General features: G+C 37.1%; 1 protein-coding gene across 5 annotated transcripts in view; it reads left to right on the forward strand.

The window, feature by feature from the left end:
* ARHGAP29 (Rho GTPase activating protein 29) overlaps window positions 1–24,155 on the forward strand; it is a 51,617-nt gene that overhangs the window by 20,813 nt on the left and 6,649 nt on the right. For 4 of the 5 annotated variants that reach the window (XM_069022703.1, XM_069022708.1, XM_069022707.1 and 1 more), the window contains 14 exons: window positions 3,155–3,298; window positions 11,596–11,692; window positions 12,055–12,127; window positions 15,922–15,982; window positions 16,479–16,616; window positions 16,904–16,968; window positions 17,428–17,538; window positions 17,648–17,728; window positions 18,019–18,207; window positions 18,446–18,583; window positions 19,892–20,082; window positions 21,879–22,045; window positions 22,577–22,705; window positions 22,878–22,976. In XM_069022703.1, coding sequence (XP_068878804.1) covers window positions 3,155–3,298; window positions 11,596–11,692; window positions 12,055–12,127; window positions 15,922–15,982; window positions 16,479–16,616; window positions 16,904–16,968; window positions 17,428–17,538; window positions 17,648–17,728; window positions 18,019–18,207; window positions 18,446–18,583; window positions 19,892–20,082; window positions 21,879–22,045; window positions 22,577–22,705; window positions 22,878–22,976 — 1,683 coding nt within the window. The remainder of the gene's footprint in view (window positions 1–3,154; window positions 3,299–11,595; window positions 11,693–12,054; window positions 12,128–15,921; window positions 15,983–16,478; window positions 16,617–16,903; window positions 16,969–17,427; window positions 17,539–17,647; window positions 17,729–18,018; window positions 18,208–18,445; window positions 18,584–19,891; window positions 20,083–21,878; window positions 22,046–22,576; window positions 22,706–22,877; window positions 22,977–24,155) is intronic. The other variant, XM_069022704.1, reaches the window with a different exon arrangement.

A 24,155-nucleotide genomic window follows, 5' to 3' on the forward strand; every position in this document is an offset into this window, starting at 1 on the left:
TCTCTCCAGACACAAGTGAGCATCTGTGTGTGTGTCAGAAGGCGGGGACACCATCATCATCTTGGTGAGGCAAGAGGTGCAGTCCTGGTCAAATGGTGCACTTGTGCAAACCATCTCTAGTCCACTGACCACAATATTCATGCTCTTCATGTGAGGACTGCATATGTCCTGCTTAGACAGAGACAGGTGATGGGGATAGTTTGTGGCATATAGTCTTCAAATACCTTCATAAAAGCCCATCCATTCCAACCCTGCCAATAGAAATAATTAGTTCTGATGAAAATCTGTGGAATAGCTGTCTACCTCTGGAGGTCTGTAGGAAGAGATAAGATAACAAGCTCCAAGGACTACCTCCTTAAGAATTTCGAAACTTAAGTCTACACACTAGACATATTTCTTAATGAACTAATTTGAATTACCTCTAACTATTAATACCCTAATTGCTGAAGATAATGTTACTGTAATTTTAAGATATATTTTCTATGTTGTCTGATACGCTTTGAGTATGTGGACATCAGTACAGCTTTGCTGTTTTTCGTTTTCATCACTGCCTTTGCCTGGAGCTGCCTGGTACTCCCAACAGCATTTATTGTTGCATTGATGGAGTACAAATGATGGATTAAAGCCTGAAGGGACCATTACAATTATTTGTTATCCTTTTGATAGCTATAAAATTTTTCTGAGTTTTAAAAGGTGGCAGTGGCCATACTGGCTTAGGCTAAAGCTGTGTCTAACCCACTGTCTGAGCTGTGTTCATTGCCAAAATTGAATAGTTAGAGAAAAGTAAAAAAAGGTTGGACATATGCTCTGAACTGGTTTTGGTTAGTAGAATTCTTGAGCTGTTGCAAGTTATGTTGGTTTAGTACAATCCTTGGTAGTTCAGTAGAATAGTGTGGAGTAGTTGAATGAAAAGTTGTGAAGGCAGGTTTAAAAGGAATTAAGTTAATTCAGAGGCAGCAGTTCTGTTTCGTGTGTAGGAACAGCTGTGGTGCAGCAGTCATGGATGCTGAGGAACTGAACTGCAGCCAGTCTGGTCTAGGCTCCTAAGCAGCAGCACCCACAGGCTGTGCAAAGCACAGGCCAGAACTCATGGCCAGACCCACCAAGGCATTTACTGACTCATTAGTAACCCACAGGAAAACTTAACTTGTCCAGTCTCTCCTTGTTTCCATGTAAACTTCTTGTGTCAATGCTGTATTTTGGCAAGAAATACCACAGGTCTCTTACATGAAGAATCGCCCTTTTCTGTTTTGAAACTCCTGCTTGCTCACTTTAATCATCTGAGGTGTGTTACATAGAATTGAAAGACATGGATAAGCAATTGATTTTACCTGGTATTTTCGTGCCTTTTAAAATTTTCTAATCTTCTTTCATATCCCCAATAAAAAAATTCTTATCCGAGGTTGCAGCTTCTACTATTGTTGCTTTCATGGAAACTGCTTCAAGCCTGGATTGTTTTCCCCATTAAGTTCTGAACTCTGAGCTATAGTATGCCTTTAGATCAATGTGTGTTTGTCATAAACAACCTCTGCTGCTAATGTGGATGCACTGAATCATGGCCATGTTGCGTACAAGGCTTTTGAAATTTTTTTGCCTTAGCTGTGTTTGAGTCAGTTAAAAATCATTATATGTAGATGAAGATTATATGTAAATGAAGATAAAGCCACAACTGGTTTGGGGGTTTTTTTAACAAGTTACATAGAACTTCCCTGATTTACTGCTGTGTAAGATGGGTTTTCCTAGACTTTTGTGTGTCATGTTACAGATAGAGCTTCCTTGTCCCTTCCAGCAGGAAATGTACCCATGAATGGTAGATAGTTTTTACCTTAGTGTACTTCCCAAGTGAAGGTTTTTTCCTTCTACAATGTATAGGCCAGTCTGAGTTGGAAAAAAAAAAATCTCCTGATAGATGGCATGTAGGGAAATAAAGCCTGAAGCACAGAGGTCCTTAGGAGACTTGCTATTGTACCTGATACAAACATATATAATTTGTGTGTAGCCCCCCCCACCTGCACACTTGGTAGCAGTGATCTACTGTACTGATGTGTCATATTGTAGTATGTGGATTCCTCAAAAAAATTTAGGTGCCTCTAGCCTAAATTTAATGTCTTGTCGCCAGAAAAAATGGCTCTGAGTTGAAACTATTCTCTGAGCAGCACCGGATCAATTTGCACTGTACTGTAATTGTCTGTATTGACCTGTTTGTTATCATGGCCACAGACAACACAGAATTGCCTCTGCTCGGTGGGGAAGTGAGTCAGCTTGTATTAGATCCTCTTTTTCTTTTTCATAAGCTAGACTTTCCTGATTTTGAAAGCTTTTTACCACAACTTGCAACGCAGCACTCTAGCACATGAGAAACTTTAATTCCATGCACCAGCACCTCTTCTGTAACGGAACAGAAGAGCTTGTGGTTTAACCTGTGCTATGGATGCAACAAGAAGTATTTTTTTAAAAAACTAAGATGGGGTTGGGATTTAGACACGCATAGTAAGAGGTATATGCTGTAAAAAGCATCACTATCTGGGAGTGTGTGTTTGAGAATTTTTCTGATTAGGCCTAATTTAGGTGTTCAAGTTACTTACCAGGACTGATGTGCCTACAGACAGACCTTTGTAGATCTAGGCTTATATACGAAAGATACTTTAGATTTTGCTAATACTGTAATTAAAAACGAGCCAACATTTGTCAGAAACTTTAATTTACAAATATACAGAAATGGTGTTGAATTTGTATCAGGTGAAGAAATACTTAATGAACAATCAAAATCTGCTTTTGTTGATACCTTTTTTCGTATATGTAATTATCAAAATGGTGGTTGATTAAATGACATGAGAAGATGATGATGGTTTAATTCAGAAACCTTAGGGTATTGGTGTAGAATTCCTACTCCCCCGCCCCCTTTTTTTTTTTTTTTTTAGAGTTTACTTGCTTGACTTTTTGTGAGAAGTTTGTGTAAATGATGTACAATATTGCAAGTTTACTATTGGCAACTGCTAGTATAACTCTATCTTGTAACAATTTCTTTATTCCAAGTAGGCTCTGCTTCAATATGGGCTAGAATTCCATGCAGCTGAATACCATCAAAGTGGTTTATAATGTGATTGGGTGTTATTTCACTGTTTTAATGTAGTTTCTCCTTTACTTTTTCCAGAAAATCATGATGGCCTGCATCAAGTAGTACATGAACGTCTGGGGGAGTTGCTACGTGTTTTAAAGGCAGTGATAAATAAACATCAGACTTTAAATTCAGTTGATATTCTTAGTGCTGCAGGAACAGTTATTGCAAAAGTAAAAGGTAAGGAATAACTACCTTTCCATATTAATGGAAAATTGTAATTAGTAATTGTAATTAGACTTGATTGACTCTGGCTTGGAGTTATGGATAGAATTTTACATATATAGAAGAAACTGGGGGTTTTTTTTAAGATTAATACTTTCATACTTGTTTAAAAAAACACTTCCCAAAGTGAAGAGTAATATCAAGCAGCTTGTTCTCTCATTGATGTGATAAAATTCTACTTACAGGAAGCTAAGTGCAAACCCACATTGAATTCTAAAAGCACAAGCCTTTGGTTTTAAGCTTTTCTTTACCTGAGTATCACAGAATAATATCACAGAGTAATAAATCTGGCATTTATCCACTTCGGGATTTGCCAAGAATCTTTGCCTAATTCTGTGAATCTGTAGGGATGGTATTGTATTTGTATCAAGTGAAAAAATCTCTGAGCAATCCAAATCTGAATGGTCAAACAGTTATAAATTCCACAAGTGAATCATAGCCATTTGTCAGTAAAGGTGTTAATAGCAACAAGAAGAAGTGTTGCAGACATATGTTAATACTTTATACTGTTGATCTTTGCTACTGCAGTTCTCAGCATGTCAGAAAAAATGCAAATAGTGAAGCAGTCAATTGCTCCAGCCTCTTAAACCTGTTCCTTCTCTGTGTAACCTTTGACTGCAGCTCTTCCTACTCTGGAGTCTGGTATATTACTGTGGAACCAGCTTTGAGTAGGGTTAAATCTCTACCTCTTGCCTGTGTTAAATCATGTAGGATATCTTCCTTCATAGACACATAGCTTAGTTTCTCTTCCTCTTCTAGGCTTGCCTTCTTGTTTCCTATTATCTTAGTATGTCTGAAATATATTGTTGATTCAGTAAAGCGGGAATATCAGTTAAAATGCTAGTGTGTTTAGCTTCCTGATTCCTATATATTGGATTCTTCCAAGCTTCTTATGGATTCTTCCTGTTGATACATAGTTTTGTCAGTTTGTTTGATCTTGGCAGGTACTAGCAGACTACTTTGCATTTTCTTTGTGTTACACGTGGTGTTTCCTATAGCTCTGTACCTGGTATTTCACATGCTCATGGGACAGGACTATAACTTCTGAACTTGCTTTGGAGGTTTGTACATAACAGCAGAAATGCAGAGGGTATCCCTCTGATGCCTTAGGATTTAGCTTTTATATTTTTCAGATCCTGTGCTGCTTTTGTGTGTAACTCTGAAACTCCATATAGCCTGCTAGCTGCTGTTCTCCCATTCTGGTTAGACGTAACAAATCCTCTCTAGGCCTGGACTCAAGGATACCTTGTTGTCCCAGGCCCCGAAATATGTAAACTAAACTTCTAGAAAGGGGGAACAAACTTGGGGTAATGACATCATTACCTGAAATTGTAATTGGAGAATTAACCCCAATATGCAAATGGACCAAACTCATAAAAGTGTGAAAAACCTGTGACCCGACATCCATTTTGGGTGTAGCCCTAGGGCTCTGCCCATAAGTGTACCTTATTGAAGGCCCTTCAATAAATACCCACTTCTATTCTCCTAATCTTGTCTAGCTTCTGTTTTCAGGTAGCCACTCCAAGGCATCACCTCATGGTGCTGTTTGCTTGTTGATTGTGGGGAGAGTTAAGTACACACACACAGTGGTAGTCAATGCTTAGGGAACATGTTAATTGTTTAGTGAATGTAATTCTACTTCCACCTTAGCCAAGCTGTTTCCATGCTTAAGTGCTGTGGTGAGATGACTGTGTCCTCTATTTTGCCGTAATTTCAGTGGACACAGGACAACGTTCAGCTGTTCTTTAATTCAAGAAATGTTGAGGAAAAGTGACCTAAGGTATGCAAGTAAATCATATCACATCAGCCTTTGCTAAATCACATTTTCAAAAACCACTGCAATATCATCTATCCTTCCTGGACTACATAGTTTATTAATATTCTTGATGTGCAATGCCCCATATTAATCACAGTCTGTACTGTCCAAGTTCACAAGGTAAACTAGTAGAATAATTTTCCTTGTCTTGCGTGTAAGGCTGTTGATTGAGTCCATAATTATGTTGGCTTTTTGTGAATTTTTTGTGTATACTTTAAAAGTCCATGGAAGTCCAAGGTCACTTTCTATAGTTCTAGTGCTGAGCCATTTTTCCAGATCTAGATTTATCTATTCTCTCTCCTACCCTTTTACTTCAGAAGTGGAGAATTAAGCACTGCTAAATTACATAATCCATTCCTCCAGAGTACTTGCAGCTTTCTGAATTTGATGCCATACTTTTTTTTCCTCTTCTTGGTGTGTAGTGTTCTATCATACAGTTTCAACAGCACTGAACCCTGGGCAGATGCATTTGCGTTTTGTACGTTTCCTTATATGCTTCTGTTTCTACCTGTTTTTATGAGTAGCTGTTATTTGAATTTTTTTTTTTTTAGGATTCATTCCTTTACCTTGATAGTGAGCAGAAGAAATAATTTTAGTACTAAGGATTTTTTTTTGGCAATGCAGATATTCACAAATACTTTTTACCTTTTCTCCTCTGAACAGATCTAGTTGTTTGCATTTGAAATATACTAGTAAGACTTGTATGGTAGACTTCACTCTCCATTAATATATTGTGTTTAAGAGGAGCTACAGTCATGGAGGGATTGCATTATTTTGCATGGGGACTGGAATTAGAAGAGCTTTAAGATCCCTTCCAACCCAAAACATTCTGTGATCCTTTGGCTGAAGTAAATACAATCTCACTCTGTGGCAAACAGTCTTTCCTGTGATCCAGGCTGTGTGACCTGGCCACACAATTGCAGGGAAGGTGAACTCCAGATCACATTAAAGATGGTCTCAGTCAGTACTGCCTCAATATTTGTAGCCATTGATACAAACAAGTACTTTGATATGAAGATTTTTGTAATGCTTGTCAGTGCTTGTTCAGACACATACTGTATTTGTCACACCTCTGGAGATGGAAATGGGGAGATTCAAGACTTCAAGACACTTTTTGACTGGTGCTTCAGTCCTACTTCTCTGGGAACAGTGAAGCCTTTGCTGTATGAAAACAGACTACCTCCCCCAACATAATCTGTGGTAAATGTGAAGGCGGTTTGCCTTTAGCACCTGTTTGGTTTTTACAGCTTTTTTTTTTCTGAGGATCATACTGCTCCAGGTTTATATTCAAGCTGAAGTGTATGACTGCTGGTAGTGAGAAAGCAGAAATAAAAATACAGCACGTTGTGATGGTTGTAAGTATATCAGACCTCAGGTTTGCTTACAGTGACCTGTCTGTAGCACAGGTTTTCAGCTGTGGTTATTTTACTAGAGGTAATGCAACTTTTGAATAAACAGGAAGCTACAAGAATGTGAGGAGCTGGTAGAACATATCCAGTATCCTTTTTCCTCTGTCTTCCCTGTCTTTGTTAATGTGACATTATGAACAGTTCATGGGACTCATCTGTTTCTTGTCATTGGAGGACAGAACTATAAAAAGATATGGAAGCACTCTGTAGTTGGATTTATGACTAGGAAGAAAATTAACCTGAAATAGAAAAATTCTGATGCTTATTTAGGAGAGGATGAAATAGAAACAAGCTGGGATTTACACATGATTCCACCTCCTGGTTTTTGAGTCTGCATAATGTCAGGGTTTCAAATCTACTTTGTCTTTGGAACTTCATACAGGAACAAGTTGCTATTATAGCAAACAAATGCCTTTTGCTCTTCATTAAATCAGTCACAATAACTTTGAAGCCTTAGTGACAGCTGTCTTGTGAAGTGTTCTCGTAACTATGACAAGTTGCACCGGGCTTTAAACATGATGTCCAGTGCAGATAGACTGCCCCCTTTAGATTACTGCAAGTGTGAATATTTAACAACATATTAGAGTACTTCTGACCCTCTTCCAAGCCTCTCAGCCATTTCTCAGGACCTTCAATGGGCATGATACAAATGTGCTTGTGGTTCTGCTTTGGATGTCCAATGCTTTTCCTTTTAGACAGATTGAAGGAAAAACTAGCTGTAACATGTTATCTGCATCTTGCTACAGAGAATCATGCTTGTCAGTACAGACTTGTTAGACTTGTCCTATTTTGGACTGAGGTTGAAGGAATATGGAGGTGAGAAGAGTGGGACATGACACATTGGATTTCTCTGATTATATCGTGAACATGACATTGTTCACTGGGCCTCTTTGGACTCTACTACTTATACATGCCTACTTGAGTGCTTAATGAAGAATGTCTTTTAAATGATACCTCACTTGACCTAGAAGAATTGAGACTTACTTGGAACATCTTGCTTGGAACCTGTTCAGATTCCTGTTTCTGTAAGTCACTTCCCATTCTGGCACGGCATCATATTAATAGTTATTTTTCCACTCAGTGCCTTTAAATAGTTGATGGCTCCTGAGTACATGATTCTCCTGATCCCATCCATGCTGAATTCAAGTTTCTACTCTTCTTCTGCTCTTAATTACACACTTTGACTTAATCATTAGAATGAACACTGATTCCTGGTAAAGCTGAAAGTTACCTTTGTTTTCAGAAATTTCCTATTTAGGCATAGTTTTTTTGGTAGTAGTTCTGCATCAAAAAGAAATACCTCAAGCAATATGAAGTTATTTGAGTTTTGTTGGTGTATATATGATGTACATTCAGGGCAAAATTTATTATGGAAAGAGTAGGAAACAGTTCCTTGAAATTGTCTTGTTGGCATCCAGCTCAAGTTGAGGAGGCTGCCAGACCTGGTAGTAAGTACAGGCTGGTGAAATTATATGGCACTAAGAACTAAAAGTAGAACAGTGGGGCCTGGACAGCCTGTTGATCCTCTCTAGGACACAAGAATATTCTTCTGCCTCTATCCAATCTCCATACTATTGCTCTTTACTGATGTTCCCCTCCCCACTTACTTTACGTATTATTGAAGAAGAGAGGTAATAACAAGAAGTATTATAACTCTTTGTTTTGGGAGAGGGAGTGGTCCTTTTGTCTTAGTTGGGTTTTTTGTTTGCTGGGGTGGTAGTTTTGTTTTTGAAATAGTTCTGAAACATTTTTGAAAGCACTGTTGTGAGCTTAAAGATAAAATTGGTTGCAAAGATACTCAGTTCCAAGAAGTCAGCCAGTTGCTTACTTCTAGTAAGTCAGCTAGTAAAGTATGGATTGAAGATGTATTCCTGTCTAAAAAAATTGTGATGTCACCATATGTATCTATCAGGTATGAGAAAATTGATCTGCAAAGAGCAAATTCTGTGAGCTTGGTTTAGTTTTGACTTGTCCAGGCTCTGCAGACAGCTGGCAAGGCAGCTTTGATGTTGTCGGTCCAGCATGTGTGTATGGGCAGCAGGGTTGAGGCAGCAAGTGAACTTGTGCAGACTCTAGCATGGCTGTGTCCCGTGGGCTCTGTGCTTGTGAGTTCACTGGGAGCTATCCAAGCATCACCTTTTCAAGGCACTGGTTGCCCTTCGGTCTTGACAGCTGTCAGCCTTTTCTTCATAGTTTTGGAAGCATTGCTCAAATGTCCTCAGGCACTGCTTCAGCTTCTGGGATTCTCACTTCCAAAACTTCCATGGCTGTTTTGGGTTCCCCAGCCTGGTCTGTGCTTGATTCAAAAAAGTTTTGATGGCATGACCCAAGAGTTGAAACTGAATCATACCGCAGCATTTTGATGAGATTGCCAAACCCACCTCAGCTTGAAGACAGCTTTGGAAATAGAGATCCACTGTAAGCTAGGCTTGTGTTTCTGGTGCTGGATTTTAATGTATCACTGTCATATGATTGAGGTTCATTACATGTCACCTGAAATCTTGCTTAAAGAGTTGTCTAGTTGTATACTTGCTTCGAAATCTGTAGAACTGTAGATAGATAGCTGTCATTTCCAGACATGGAAAGATTACTATAGTTCATTGTTGTCAGTAGCTATTGTGTGCAGTCAGGATGTCCTGGGGAAAGAGAGTGCGTGGTTTAAAGTTGACGTTAAGTACATCAGCATTCCAGTGGTAAGCTAGAAAAAAGCTGGTGGTATTCTACTGAATTACTAGGAGATTAGACTAACCTGTTTTGGGAAAAGTGAAAAGAAGTAAATCTGAAAAACGTTGAGATTTGTTATTCCTTTTGTGATGGATCCTGAAGAGAGAGGATTTCTCTGGCATATGAAGTGTAAAGCTTAACAAAACTCTTCCTGGAACAGGAAGACAGAGTGAAACAGACGGCGTTTCTTTAGGGAAAGCTCTCTGTATTAATGTCTCGTTGACTAAGTGAAAGAGGTGCTCTCTCTCCAAAGACACTGCGGCTAATGGATATATGAATGTTTCAGTGGTAAGTGCTTTGAATGCACAGTTTTGGCTAATTCCTTCTAATTTGAAGCAATTCGCATTTCATGCAGGCTCTTAAATGATTTTTCCAGTCGTTAGTGGCTAGTAATCAGTAGGTCTCATTGTGACTGTTGTGCTTAATGATTTGGAATGCAAAGTTTAGACTTATATGCAGTATTGTTTCTGGAAAGTTGAGGTTTTCAACTAACCTGAATTTAAAAAAAAGAAATCCACTGCAATTTACAAAGTTATTAAAAGAAAAATCATCTGGGAAGCTTTATTGAGTCTCTTTTCAAACAAAGGTGCCAGAGGCATTTTTTTGTGTAATTACAAAGTGTAGCAGAACGAAGAGGTAGGAGAAGCTGTAATTTAGCCGTGAACTGTGTCAACAGAGACTGGTAGTGTTTTTGTAATATGCGGTAATTGTTTTCTGCTGTAGGCTTACAACAACATTATTTCGTATCTGCAAGTAATTGTAAAAATTGCCCCTGAGAGGAATATGTGTTTTCTGTAATGGCTTTGTATAGAAATAGTTGTTATAAAAATGTTGATCAAGTCTGTTGACACACTGTGTAAAAAGGAATTGATTTAACTGTGTTACTTTACTGGTTAAAAACTTTTCCTTTCACAAAGGAAGTCTAATGGGGGAGCAGATTACTGTACTTTCTTTGTTTGTTACCCATTAGTATTTAGGCATCTGGCAGGAAGTTTGAATACTTTTTAAGATTAAAGCCTGTTAATTTGCTGAGAAAATTTGTATAGAGTGGGCAACATTATAACATTATTTTATTTTTGCTACTTCTACAAGTCGTTGTGTTCTATTTGTACTTGAAATGTAAGGAAGACAAATTAACCTTGTTAGATTTTGCAAAAAGTGGTGTGGGGTGAATACCTGTATGCATGTCATTGTAGTATCTCTGAAATAGGTGTGAGCATGTGTGACTCAGACATCTAGAGAATTAAGAGTATTGCATTGTTTAAAAAAAATAAACTTACAAAAAGTAAATTGGAAAAAAAAGTAAACTTAAAAAAAAATACTAATGTGAAATTGTCATTTCTCACAATGTAACGCTGGGAGAAACTTCCATCCAGAGGGTGCAGCTTCAGCTCAAAGGAGTGTATGCAGCTTTTCTACAAAAAAATCTCCCAGTCCCCACTGATTAAGGAATTAAGTTGGAAACAGACAAAAATGGTTGTGCTTTTTGTCTTCTCCTTTCCCCCTCCCTCTTCTTGTTTAGTAGTTGTTAATAGAAGCTCTGGATGAATCATTCTTCTTGTCTCATTATTCCGGCTTGTCATGGAAGCATGCTGAAGGCTGTGTTAAGTGGCTGAGTACTTGATCACCACTTTAAACTATCTAGTTTGTCCAATAACACTCTTCTGCCTATTTTGGACCACCAGTAGTTATGCTGAGTTTCTTCCCCACTTTTAACAGGAAAAGCTGAGGGGCTTTTGCCAGAATATGGAGCTACTAATTGAAGGGTTTTGCAGTGGACTCCACCTTTTGATAGCTTTCTGCTTGCCTGTTCTCGAGCCAGAAATGCTGTGTTCTGGATTGCATATGGTTGGGGGGGCATCCCCACAAGCTACTGCTCCTGTTTGGAGCTCTGAAATTTCTACTCAGAAAAGAAACAGCTTTTCAAATATGACTGTATTTGTGAGCTCCTTTGTGGTGGTGCTGCTGCTGTGTGATTTAACTCTAGTTGGTAAATGACTGTTTTTGTCTTCCATGCATTACCAACGTTTCCACACAAAGCTGTTCCTTAAGTGGGAAGATACAGGAAGTGAAAGAGTAATCTGACTTCATTGTGGGAAGCATCTGGATTGTGTTAAATTTTTTCCTTTAGTGTTTACTTTCTCACTAATCTTCTTTAAAAGTGTTTTTTCAATTATTCAGAAAAGCATAATGTTGCATATTCTGTAGGAGACTTTGTGTGTAAAATTTGTCTGTATGCCTAGTAAACTTGCTTGATTGATCCACCTCTCAGCCTTTGGTTTTCTTTTTTTTTTTTTTGTAAGCGGTGAACTTCAAAGAAGTTAATGAGGAAAACAAGAGAGAACTCTTCAGTGAAATATTTTCTTCCATTGAAACATTGGCATTCACCTTTGGAAACGTGTAAGTTGGAATCCAGAAAGAGTTTTTAAAAGAACTCAATGGAGCTGAATCAAATTAAGGCTCAACAATAACAAAAGCTTTAGTTTTCTTTTGGACAACTATTTTCTGATGAAGTAATTTAAATTAACTACATCTAGAACAATTTTACTGCTGTGTGGTTTTGTCAGTTTGGGGTTTTTTTCTTAATAAGGAAATATAGGATGGTATAGGAATTGCAGGGAATATAAGACCATTACTAAAAATGGTTTGCAGAACTTTTACAGGACTTAGTGTAACACTATCTGAATTTTTGAATTCAGTGATACAAAATTGCTTGGTGAGGTAAAGTGATGAAGTAACACAATTCTTTGTTTTTCTGGCAGTGTTTCAGACTTCCTTATGGGAGATGTAGACAATGGCTCGTCATTGGGACTTCCTGTATCTCGGAGAAGTAGGGTAGGCTAAGCACGTTCTTTTGGAGTGTAAAATGATATCTGTTAAAGGAGACTTCAGTTCCACTGAAACTCTCTGTGTCATGGGGCTGGGACACTTGGAGTCGTCTGAATTTAAAAAGAAGATTCAACCCAGGAAAAATGTGTATTCAAGGTTTCAAATACTTGAGTGTATTCTCAATTCTAAATTATAGCAATGACTCAACAGGGCTGCCTGCTGTCATTGTTTTTAAGATTTTTTAGGTTGTTAAGTGAAAATAAATACTGAAAAGTAAGCTACTTGAATGACTGCTCACTGAAGTAGTTAGACTATTACCTGTTAAACCTGGAAACCAAAGGTTTAATGACCTCATTTTGGCTTTTAAAAACTAGTGTTCATGACAAAATGAGCTTTTCTTCTTTCAGAGCCCACTTTGTGCTGTAACTGTTTCAGCAACAATTCACTAAAAGAACTGTCAACTTCTAGGTACTCAAAGAAAAAACACTAATGTTTTAAACTTCCCTTTAAACACTCTGAAGGTATGATTGAAAGATGCTCAGATTGAAAGATGCTCAGAACCAAATTCTGTTTTGAATTTTTGTGTATCTAGCAGCAGACTTTCAGGTAAATCAAAATTAAGAGTAACATGCAAGGAAGATACAATTGATAATTAGTGTGTATTACAAGCTAAGTTGTAGCAAGGTTAAAAATGTTAGATTGGGAATTTTAAAAATTTTTTTAAGGCTTTGTTGAAACATATTTAAGACTTAGCATTTCTTCACGCAGGCTTGTGTGCAGCAAGCCATGCAGCTACAGCTGAGTAGTCTTTTCAAATTTTCACTATGTTTGATAACTCATCTTTCTCCCATGTGTGTTATCACACAAATTCTGCTTCTGTAGCTGTTACAAAACTTATCTTCATAAACAATATGGAGGAAAAGTAGGCTGCCCAGAAAACTGGTTCTGGCAAACTTAGAATTAGGTTGCTGATAAAAAGTATGGAATAAAATAGCATAGAACCCAGGATCTCATGTAAATTAAATGAGATTATTTGAAGAAGTACAGGTTCATCAAATTGGTTCACCAGCAGAAGGAAGGTGCTGAATTTGCCAACATTTTAATCCTGAAATGGTTTTGCATTGCAAAAATACATGCTTGTGGAATGAGATGGTCTTATATATTGTATTGTGAAGTGAACGATTGTCTGAAAGATCACTCTTCTGAACATGGGGTGGGGGGGAAGTCCAAGGGCAAATTTGAATATAGTGAAATGAAGAAGGAATTCCATTCTAGATGCTTCAGAGATCACCAGCTTATATTTAAAAGCTCGCTTTTGTAGTGTCTCCTGCTTTTCCTAATGTGAAGATGAACAATTATAAATTCTAGAGCAGGTAGGATAACATAGTTCAGTTTCTTAGAAATCTGTCTTAAGTACATTTTCACTTAGGCAAATAAATATACATTTAACAGGTGAATCATTTCACTTGGATTTACAATTCAGAGTGCCATTTGGAGGCCCACTAGAAGTTGAGTGTTAAGAGGCGTTAAATGCAAAATATTTAATAGCTATATTAACTTTTTCTGTAGTTGTGTGTGTTCAGTGGTTGATCATAGCAGCTAGCTGTATTTTAAACAGAGCATAACATTTTGGTAGAATTTAACATGTAAATACTTTGAGGGTTGATTAAGGAGAAATATTTTAATTGTCTCTTTAGTTAGGGACCTCCCTAATTAAGCTGATGAGGATGGCTCCAAGGTGGGGGGTGGGCAGTGCTGATCTTGCTTCTCTTGACTGCAGGCACTCCACTTGGAAGCTTAAGTTAAATGATATGTATACCCCCTCTTAGCAAATGTAATTGTTCTCGTTTTAGCTCTTGTAGTTCAACCAGATGTACAAGGTGGAAGCAAAGATATTTTTAAATTAAAAACAAAAGAGCTGTAAAATATACTGGAAGAGACCAGACAGACATGTCTGACCTTTCATTACTCAACAAGCTATTTGAATGCTATTTGATGCTCTGCAGATCTGAGAGCATATTAAAGAAGGATAAAATTTTCAAAGTGTGTGAAGAGATTTGCCTGTGTCAGGGTGAGTCTTGGGTAATGAGGGCAAAAAAGACACAAGAGACTGGTTGAAGTTGGAAGTGAAATCTACCTAGAAGTCAGGCTTTTAATTTTTGCTAGAACTACTGGGATGAGTCATTGGTTGCTTGAGGGGGCAAGCTGTATGGATCAAGTTCTGATACAAAGTTCTAGGACATAGATAAAAGTATTTATTTATGTTTGCTTCTAAAATGTTGTATTACATATTTGCAATGAGTGACCTTTGATTAGCTGTCTTAACTAGTGTGCCTGATTTGCTGGAAAGGAGTGAGCAGTTTTCAGGACTGCAGTGATTTAGGTCTTATAGAATGGGAAATCATTTTTAGGACCTAAAAGTGCATCAAGTTAATAAAAAGTATGGTGGTTTTCTTATTATTATTTTTTCTTCCCTAACAACTTTAAAATCTACTTGAAGACAGTAATATTTTATGTAAAATCTGAACTAAATCTAGGAATGTTCAGGCTTTCTCTGCAACCAAATATTGATCCATTGCTAAATGAAGATTTTAGAGGTTTTTTAACAGTTTAGTTGGGGACAGCTTCGGATAGATTTCCCACCTGTTCTGGAAAAGCCCTTCCATTTTGTTGAAACTTTCTTGTATTAGACAGCCACTGTAATAGTATTCTACTTTCTTAGGAAAGAAGCAGGTCTTTAGACTGTAGTTAGATTCTGTTTGATGTCTATGGAAAAGCTGCTTTTGCTGAGAAGTAAACAATGATTGTTGAGGGATTTTTGTGTGATTTATGATCAGTTTTCATTTACATTAAAAAACCCCGACAAATCAAAACTACTTTTATCATTGATAACTGTGCTTCATTTTAGCAAATGTCTGAAAATAAACCAGTGCCAGAGTCTAAATGGAAACGAGCTGTTCTTGCAAAGCTTAAGGGCACTTTGCAGCTATTTCTTAGCTTTGTTTTCTGTCTGCTTTGTGCTTCAAAGTTTTCAAAAGTAGTTTATACATTTAAAATTATGTAGAGTTTGATGTTTGTTTTGGTTTGGCTTTTGAGGGAGTAGTAGTTACAAAGTAAACTTTTTGTTCATTTAAATTTGTTGAGCAGTCAGGTCTACAGCACAGTCCTACAAATAATTCAACTTGCACAATTAAAGGGGTAGCAAAATGCAGTGTGAGGACAAAGGTAGGGATGACATGATGTGCTAAATTCCTTTTATTATTGGATTACATTCTGTCAGGTTGTACTGATCGTCAGAGCCTCATTAGCAAGTGTTACTAGTCAGCTGTTGTGCCTACAGTGCACCACCTGCAAGTAATTTATGAAAAATCCTAACTTTATTCCCTTGAGGAAGAAGTACAGGATCATAATGGCGCATAGAAGGATGTCTGTTATGTGTATCTGGCATTAGGTCTGTGTGAAATGGTTTCTAAAAGATAGGGAGGGATTTTAGAAAAGCTGGTGCTCACTTAATTGTTTAACAAATCTGGTTGATATTTAACTCTTTCATCACAGACTTCCAAACTTGTTGATGTAAAGGTGTATAATGATTCCTTGCTATTTATTAGGTCTCATTTGACAGCAGTGGGAGTTTAAAAGCTATTGTACTTTAGATGAGAGGGAGTTATGGTTCAGTTTGCTTTTTCTCCTCTATCTGCAAAAAAAAAAAAAGAGGCAGATAATGCTGTTTGTGTTGTTAGCTTTCCGTTCCAGCGAGAGATTTTCTTTGCTAACTTAATGTTTTGTTTCCTGTACAACAGTCTTTTGAGAATCTTTCTGTGGAGTCTGGGGGTTCACTGCATGAAAAGGATGATATTCAAGGTAGGTCATTCATTTAACATTGATAAACACCATTTTGTATTGTGTGGGTTTTTTTCTTCTAAAAATGTTCTAAGTAAGTTGCTTGGTCACTTTTTTACACCTATGCTGCCATTACAACTTCACTGTAAAAAAAAAAAAGCTATTCTAAAGGCTTCATTCTTTTGTAAGTAATCAACCCAGGTTGCTTTGGGGGCAAGGGGGAGGGGGGAAGAACTAAGGCCTGAAGTACCTTCTGTGTGTTGTCATATGGTTGGTGTTTTGTTGGGTCGCTTTCTTGAAGAAAGTTATGCTGACCATATGACTACTCCAGATAAAATACTATGACCCTTTAATTTGTTCTAAAACCTCTGTCAGTCCTGTTTAGAGTCAACTAGCATTAAAGACCAACTCAAGATCAGAGCTGCTTAAGCACTCACAGTTGGCTAATACTGGCTTTGCTCTCAGTGTGTGGTCATGGCTCAAAATCACTTCTTTGTGTTGGATGCTTTATTTGCAGGACATCTTCGAGCAGAGGAGGTTGATAGCATGCTCCTAAGAAATGACAGCGGAATTGAGTCGGCTCTGTCCTATGCTAAAGCATGGTCAAAATATACCAAGGATGTAGTCTCATGGGTAGAAAAAAAGCTTAGCTTGGGTGAGTGGCTGTTTCTGGCATTTAATCAGCTTTGTCATGATGGAATTAAATCTGTTGTCAGGCCTCTGTGCTGCAGACTGTCAATAATGTGATTTCTAAATTAGTAGCTGTTCCGCTGAAGTGGACAGAGCTATCATGCATTTCCTATAATTAAAGGCCTGTAACAAAGTGAAGGTGGTCTCCTCTGTAGTCTGTTTGTTAAAGGAAGACTGTAAAAAGCATTTAGCATGTGTTATAACTGTTGTTGTGTTATAATGTAAACAGTAACTGTGAAATTTTCTCAACAGAAGTGGAGTGTGCTAAAAACTTAGCAAAAATGGCTGAAACTGCTAAAGCTGTTGTTGGACACCAGGTGAGTAGACCTTAGGGGCTATGTCTTAGTCTTAAATCTTTATTGGATGGCTTGCCCAGGAGTAAAACTCTGATGTTGAGGAATGGATTTTTAAGCTGATACAGAATTGATTTATACTATAAAGCAGTAGTTAAGAGATCTGCATTTTGCGTCTTTCCATTTGTTAGGGAAATTTGGATATGTAATACTATTTTTGTTGAATATGCAGGTCAGTTTTCACAATATTCTTTTTTCTGCCTAATGTCTTATATGCTTTGTGATTTGGACTTGTGGACTTTTTTCCTAGTAAAATGAATCGCAGATGAGAAATTAGTAATTTTCTATATTCATAACTGACATTCATACCTATTTTAGTAAATACCTTACTAAATTGAAAATATAGTTCAGTTATACAGACATTTAGAATGTCATTATCCCTCTGTCTTACCTGGAACATTAATATGTTTTGTGTAATTTTAGGATTATATGCCGTTCCAGTCAATATTCATTAATGCTTTTCAAAATGATATTGAGAACAGTCAACTTTGGCAACAAACAGCTGCTGCTCTCCAGTCTAACAAATTTGTGCAGGTATGCTTAAAAAAAAAGACATAAGTATATATCATTTTATAGAATATTTAAAAGAACAAAATTCCAGCCTATATGCCTTTAATGTACTCTATTAATATTTCCTATCTAGCCCCTTCTTGGAAGGAAAAATGAGTTGGATAGACAAAGGAAAGAGATCAAGGACCTTTGGCAGCGAGAACAGAAAAAAATGGTAATTCTTTCATATCTAATGGTTCAGTCTAGAATTCTGCAAAAGGGTGAAACTTTCAAACTAAGCTGTTACACATTTATATTCACACATTGTCTCTGGGGCTTATTGAAAGCAGATGTAACTGTCCATTTCATGGCAATCTGGTATTGGTAAGATATTATCTTTCAATGACTGTATACTTTGTTCTGCAGCATACTGACCTGTGCATAAGTCTCTTTAAACATTACATTAAATAACTGAAAAATTAATACTGTTGATTCTTCTACTTTTTCTTTTGCTGCTTTCTGTAGCAAGAGCTGGAAGCTGCTCTAAGAAAAGCCAAGTTGCTGTATACACAGCGTCAAGATGAGTATGAAAAGGCAAAATCCTGTACTGCTCGTGCTGAGGAAGAACATCTTGGCTCAAGTGGAAGCTTTGTGAAAGATTTCAGCAAGCAACTGGAAAAAAAGCGAAGGCTGGAAGAGGAAGCTCTGCAAAAGGTAAAGAGGTTTTGTTCCTTGCTTTTAAAGTTAAGCCTCTACTGGTTTTATTCACGCATTCTCAATGAGGGTATTCAAGTAAGTTCAGTTCACATTTTTAATTTGAATCATTCTATGCTCTTTTGGATTTTAATCATAAAAGGGAATCTCAACTACAAGCATATTGAGTGGGGTTTTTTCTTGCTTCTAGTACCAAGGCCTGCAGTCCATCAACTCCTTATACTTGTGTTTTCTTTAGGCTGAAGAAGCCAGTGAACACTATAAAGCAAGCATGGCAGAGGTTGAAGAAAAAAGAAATGATTTGGAAAGCTTTAAAAGTGATGTTTTAACACAGCTTCGGGAGCTTATTTACCAGTGTGATCTTACTCTTAAAGCTGTAAGCATGGTTTTTAAAACACATTTTGCACAGATATTTATATATTGTTAAAACTAAGAGCCCCATAAGCCCTATTTTAAATAGAAATCTTTCAAAGGACAGATGTCAAGCCAACAGAAAAAGAAGGAAAACTTTTAATCTATTTGTGTTCCCTTTCTGGTAGGAGTTAAAAAAAATATATTGGGAGGCGGGTCTTGAACATTTTGGGGTGTTTCATGAGCTTTTGCCTTGCAAGCACCCTGACTACACAACAAAAAAATTACAAAATTATATAAAATGATATAAAATATCTTCTCAAAATTTTGATGGCAGTAGTGTTCCTCTGTTGCTTAAGAGTACAGCTTTCTTTGCTTTAATTAGTGCATTAGCAAAGACGTTTGGATCAAGCCCGGAACGGACATTAACACACTTCAGCCTTGATGGCAGTCTCAGCTACTGCAGGATCCATTATGACTAGTTGAATGTACTAATTTATTGTGTGTAATAGGGAAGTGATGGTCCAAACTGCATATTACATGCACAATTTTTTTAAAAAATTTGAAGAATATAAGAACTCATTATGCCATGAGATGTTTGGGGATTTTTGTTTGGGTTTTTTGGTTTGTTTATTTAGATGAGTCAATGACAATTTAATGCTGGGCCAGGAAGGGAATATAAAACATCAAACTTAACCCTGCTCCACAAGCAACCCCAAAACCAACCCATAAGAAGAGTGGAAAGCATAGATAGACTTGTCAGTTCAAGTATATTTAAATTGCAAACTGCTTTGCAGTCTGAAAGCTGATGAAGCTGTTATGCAGTGTCCCCCTTTTCTGGTTTCTGTCATGTGATAGAATCATTTAGAAATGTTATGTAATTTAATGAAGAAAGTGTTCAGTTGATCTGTCTGTTGGGACAGATTTTTGTCCATTTCATGCCTCGAGACAATATGGAGCTCACCTGGGTTTGGAATTCCAACTACTTCATCATTGTAGTGATGACTAATATTCCCTCCAGAACATGAAAAAAGCCTTTTTGATAGCAAAAGCCCTTGCTGTTTATCTTGATCAACACAAAGTGAGAAGCAATTGGAATTGCCTTTGCCTCTGGGAGGATTCAATAACCCAGAGAGGAGAGAAATACTCGTATCCCTATTACAGATGAAGTTTTTACAGTCAATTTTCAGACTTGCACAAAGTAACACATTACTGTTTCTAGTCTTATTGTTCAAATAATCTCCTGCTACAGCATTAATTTGGATTGAGCAAAGCGTAAGTGAAATATTTAGTAAATGATCTACAAATAATGAAAATATTTCTCTCCCAACAGGCAACAGTTAACCTGTTCCAGCTGCAGCATGCTCAGGTTGTATCTCTTCCAGTTAACTGCCAGTCCCTCTGTGAGAGTGCCAAACTCTATGACCCTGGTCAGCAATATTCAGTGTTTGTGAAAAGTTTACCAAAGGATGGTGTTCCTGTTGAATCAGGTTGTTTTGAAACCCAGAGTTCCCAGGTTGATGGGTAAGTGCCAAAGTACAGGTGGCAACTGCTTGGCTTAGAATGGAACACTAGGCACATATGTTTAACAATAAAACTATGTTTTTGGAGGAGCTAAAGTAATCCTGGTGTTTTACCATGCTTTACTATTGTCTTTGTCTCACCTTTTAGTTGGTAGACTATATACAATGTTGACATCAAAGCAGAATGTCATTTTATGCAGTAAGGCTTGCTAAAACATTGACAATTGTTGTGCAAGACTTGACTTGTTACTATTTTAATGTACATACTGGTTAATATGAAAAATGTAAATTTTGGACTTGGTAATGTTGTGTGGCAGTTGTACTTGATAATCAGGTTAGAAAGTCTGAAGAGGTACTTTTCCTCTGCTACAGGCCTTGCTGCTACATATAGTAGCTTCTTTCATACTGTTTACATTTGGCAACCTTTTGGCAGGAAGTGTTCCTCGATTTTTATCTCATGCTATGTGCCTAAAAAAAGCTCAGAGTCCATTTGTGGGGAGATGTTATAACTTAATTATTTTTTTCCAGCCTGTATGAAATGGAAGTTTTTACTGTTAAACTATGAGAGATCCAGCTAATGTGGAAGTAAAGACTTCAAGACAAAGACAGCTCCTTGTGTCAGCATGCCAAATGCTTTTCCACCTTTAATTTGTTGTAAAATAGTCATCTTGGCACTAAAGCACCAAAATATCCATTTCAATCTGTGTGTTTCACAGTTCTACAGGAAAGCATCGTCATTGTTTTTCAAAAGGAAACTAAATACAAAAAACCGAATGCTTGAGTCAGACTTCTACCAACAAAAGGCAGGAAATTCAACGTTAAAGCTGATATTCTTAATTCTTGTCTGTAAATTTCCTGCCTTTTAAGACTGATTTAGGCCATACTCATAAATTTTGACTTAGGGGGATTTAACTGTGTAGCTCCCTGAGAAACTGATGAGCATGAAATTTCCAACACTTTGTGTGCTCTCCCAGCTATTTACTGCTTGACATTTATAGGAGTGGTTTTTTTCTCCTCCTCTCTCCCCACCTTTTGTTTTCTTTGTCGCAGCCTTGTGATTCTTCATGTACTTGATCATTTTTACTGTTTGAATCTGCATTAATTTAAGGGACAGTTCCTTGAACTAATGCAAATTTTAATGTTTTTCAGTCTCTGTTTCCCTTAAGCTTGATAGGGTAGAACTGATTAAGGAACAGCTTCCTGACTGCTAAATTTGGACAGCAGGCCATTTTGTCCCCAGGGTGCTTCAGCTTTTTACATTAATTACTGTTAACAGTGTTCTGTCCTTATAATGAGAGCAGATTTTCAAAATGGGCTGACACTCTGGCAGCTTCAACACGTTTAAAAAGCACAGCATGTGAACACCTTTATGTCTATAGGTGGATGGTCCTGATGGCTGGTCAGAGAATCTTTTGGAGGGGAAAGCACCATCATAGAATGCAATGGCTTCTGAATTAGTCTTATCTTCAGATGAGCAGATAGGCTGTTTTTTCAAAGTAGCTAGATAATGTTCATAATACCATGAAGAGATGTGGAAAAGCTGATTCTCCCTGGGTGGAGAGAAAACACTGGGAAATCTCACATATTTAATTGAAAATAAATGGGCCACCCTTCTTTTTGTATTTTTATTTTATAATTTTGGAATTAAATTTAATTTTGAGAATGACATGTCAAAAATGTATGTTCATTAATGGTAATTAAATGTAGCATTTTTAGTGCCCAGGGATTAAAAAAATTCATTACTTTTCATTAAATTTTGTCTTATTCATTCTTCAAATTACTTTCTTCTTTCTGAAGGGTTTTTAATAAGCAATCGACAAACAGCATCCATACATCCCATGGTAACTTATCTCAGTGTTCAGGAGATTTTCCTGTTCAGACGTTAGATGATGTGGGAAGCCCAGTTTATCATCGTTCACAAAAGGTTAGAGAGAAGAGATCTTCCAGCAACACAGATATTCAAGGTAGTTCCTCTATAGTTCTTTTGGAGCTCAGTCTCTAAATAAATAAATTTTAAAAAATGAAAATTAAAAAAAAATGCTTGGTGTCTCAGTCAGAAATGTAACACTGAAGGGTTAAAAATCTATTATAAAGTTCAAAGCCTATAAAACATTATGTACTTGAGCATAATAAGGACTGTATGCATACCTAGATACTTTGATAAGAAATGTGAGATACAATTCAAAAAGCAAGTACTGTCAAGCTCAGTGGACTAAACTATTTCAATTAGCTTTAGCAATTGAAAATCCATCGGTTTGTAAATTCTGTGTTGATTGCAGGTCTTCTGCAAAAGCACAATTGTCAAGTTTCTGAAAATAATTTTCTTAGCTCCTGAAGCTTTTACAGATATATATGTCTGGGGTTTTCTTCACTGTATTGCATGTTCATGTAACTTGTGCAGTATTTTCCTATTTTGAATATAATCATAGTCTTCAGTAAAAAACTAGTAAATTTTGTCTTTGATGTTTGGAATTAGTGGACTTTCTTTTCAAAAGCAGTGCGAGGGCCGCCACCATTCAGATCGTGGTCAGTTGGAAACCAGAGTGGAGGAATGTGCAGTGATTCTGAAAGTGCAGGGGGAAGCAGTGAGTCACGATCCATGGATTCTCCATCTGCCAGCCCAGGTACACCTACCCTCACTGCTTGACTAATCTGAAGTCTTTTCCCTGCAGTGTTTTACATTAGGGAGGACATCGTTGTCAAATAAGCAAGTACTGAGCAGAGCATGTAATGAAAAATGAACAGTTGGGTGGAACTGATACTTACAGCTTCCTGAAAATTTTTCTCGTCTGCTAGGGGATTTTAAAAGACGACTTCCCCGAACACCTTCCACTGGGACTATGTCATCTGCAGATGATCTTGATGAAAGAGAGCCACCATCTCCTTCAGACTGTGGTAATGTGGTTTCCATACCTGAAGTCCCCAGAAGATGCTTTTTGTTAGTGTGTGGCTTTTGTTTTTAATGCACTTAAGAAAAGTACTTTAACAAGGTGTGATTGCCAACAGCATTGTTTTTCAATACAGTGTGCATCCACTTGAGGTTGAGGGATGAAGAATAATGTTCAAGTCATTTTAATGAAGTGGTGCAGAATTATCTTTATATGTTTAGGTTACTATATGGGCAACCATAGAACATTTCTAGTGTCTTCACCCTCCTGAGATAGAGCAAATGATCCACTTACCATTCCCTTCAGACATTTGCATTTAAATTTAGCTGCATGGCACTGAGTTATGTAAGGTCACTTCTAAACTTTGACATGAAATGCACAAATACGTAGAGTTGGTAAGTGGCAAATTGGAAAAAAGTGGATCCAAATGTTTAGGGTAATAACAGAGATTTTACCCTTTTCAACTAAGATGAGAGTTCAGTAATGTCTGTCCCAGACTTGAACAGGCCATTTCTAATTTTCAAATGAATTTTGACTGTATAATGACAATGTTGCCACGGGCATTGACACCTGAATAACTGGATTATCAGAAATAGTTCTGTGGTACGTCCACAGTACTTACAAACTAATTTTGAAAAATATGTGGCACTTGCTCAGTAAACCCCTTAGGAAAGTCTTTGCTTAGTCCTTATTTCCTAAATGTATACTTTACCTTCTAGGAATGAACTTGTGGTAAACAGTATTAACTCAGATCTAGATTTAAAGCATGGCAATGTGTTAACGAATGCAAACTTTCCACTTGGAGTGGTATTGTTTAATCAGTGCTTGAGCATTTAAGAAGCTTTCTGGGCAATTAACTGAACGTGCTAACTTAAAGTTATCTGTAAAACAAAGGGGTTTGGTTCACAGAGTTGTTGATAGCATTTTAAGTAAATTGCTTGAAAAAAGTTGGACACAAAAAGGACCAGTTGCTATTCTTTTTAGTTTTAGAATCCTCTACAAAATATTTCAGTGTTGTTAGAGGAAACAGAATCAGTGATTTTTTTTTTTAATTTATTTTTATTTTATGTGTCTTCTGCCATGAGCGTATGTTAATTCTTCCTTGCTGCAAAATATTCTTTTAAGTATTTCAAACACAGTACAGGCCAAAACAAGTGATCTTTCATCCTCTAGTACAGGATTTTGA

Source organism: Aphelocoma coerulescens, chromosome 8, assembly GCF_041296385.1.
Source record: "Aphelocoma coerulescens isolate FSJ_1873_10779 chromosome 8, UR_Acoe_1.0, whole genome shotgun sequence".
Taxonomy (NCBI): Eukaryota; Metazoa; Chordata; class Aves; order Passeriformes; family Corvidae; genus Aphelocoma; species Aphelocoma coerulescens.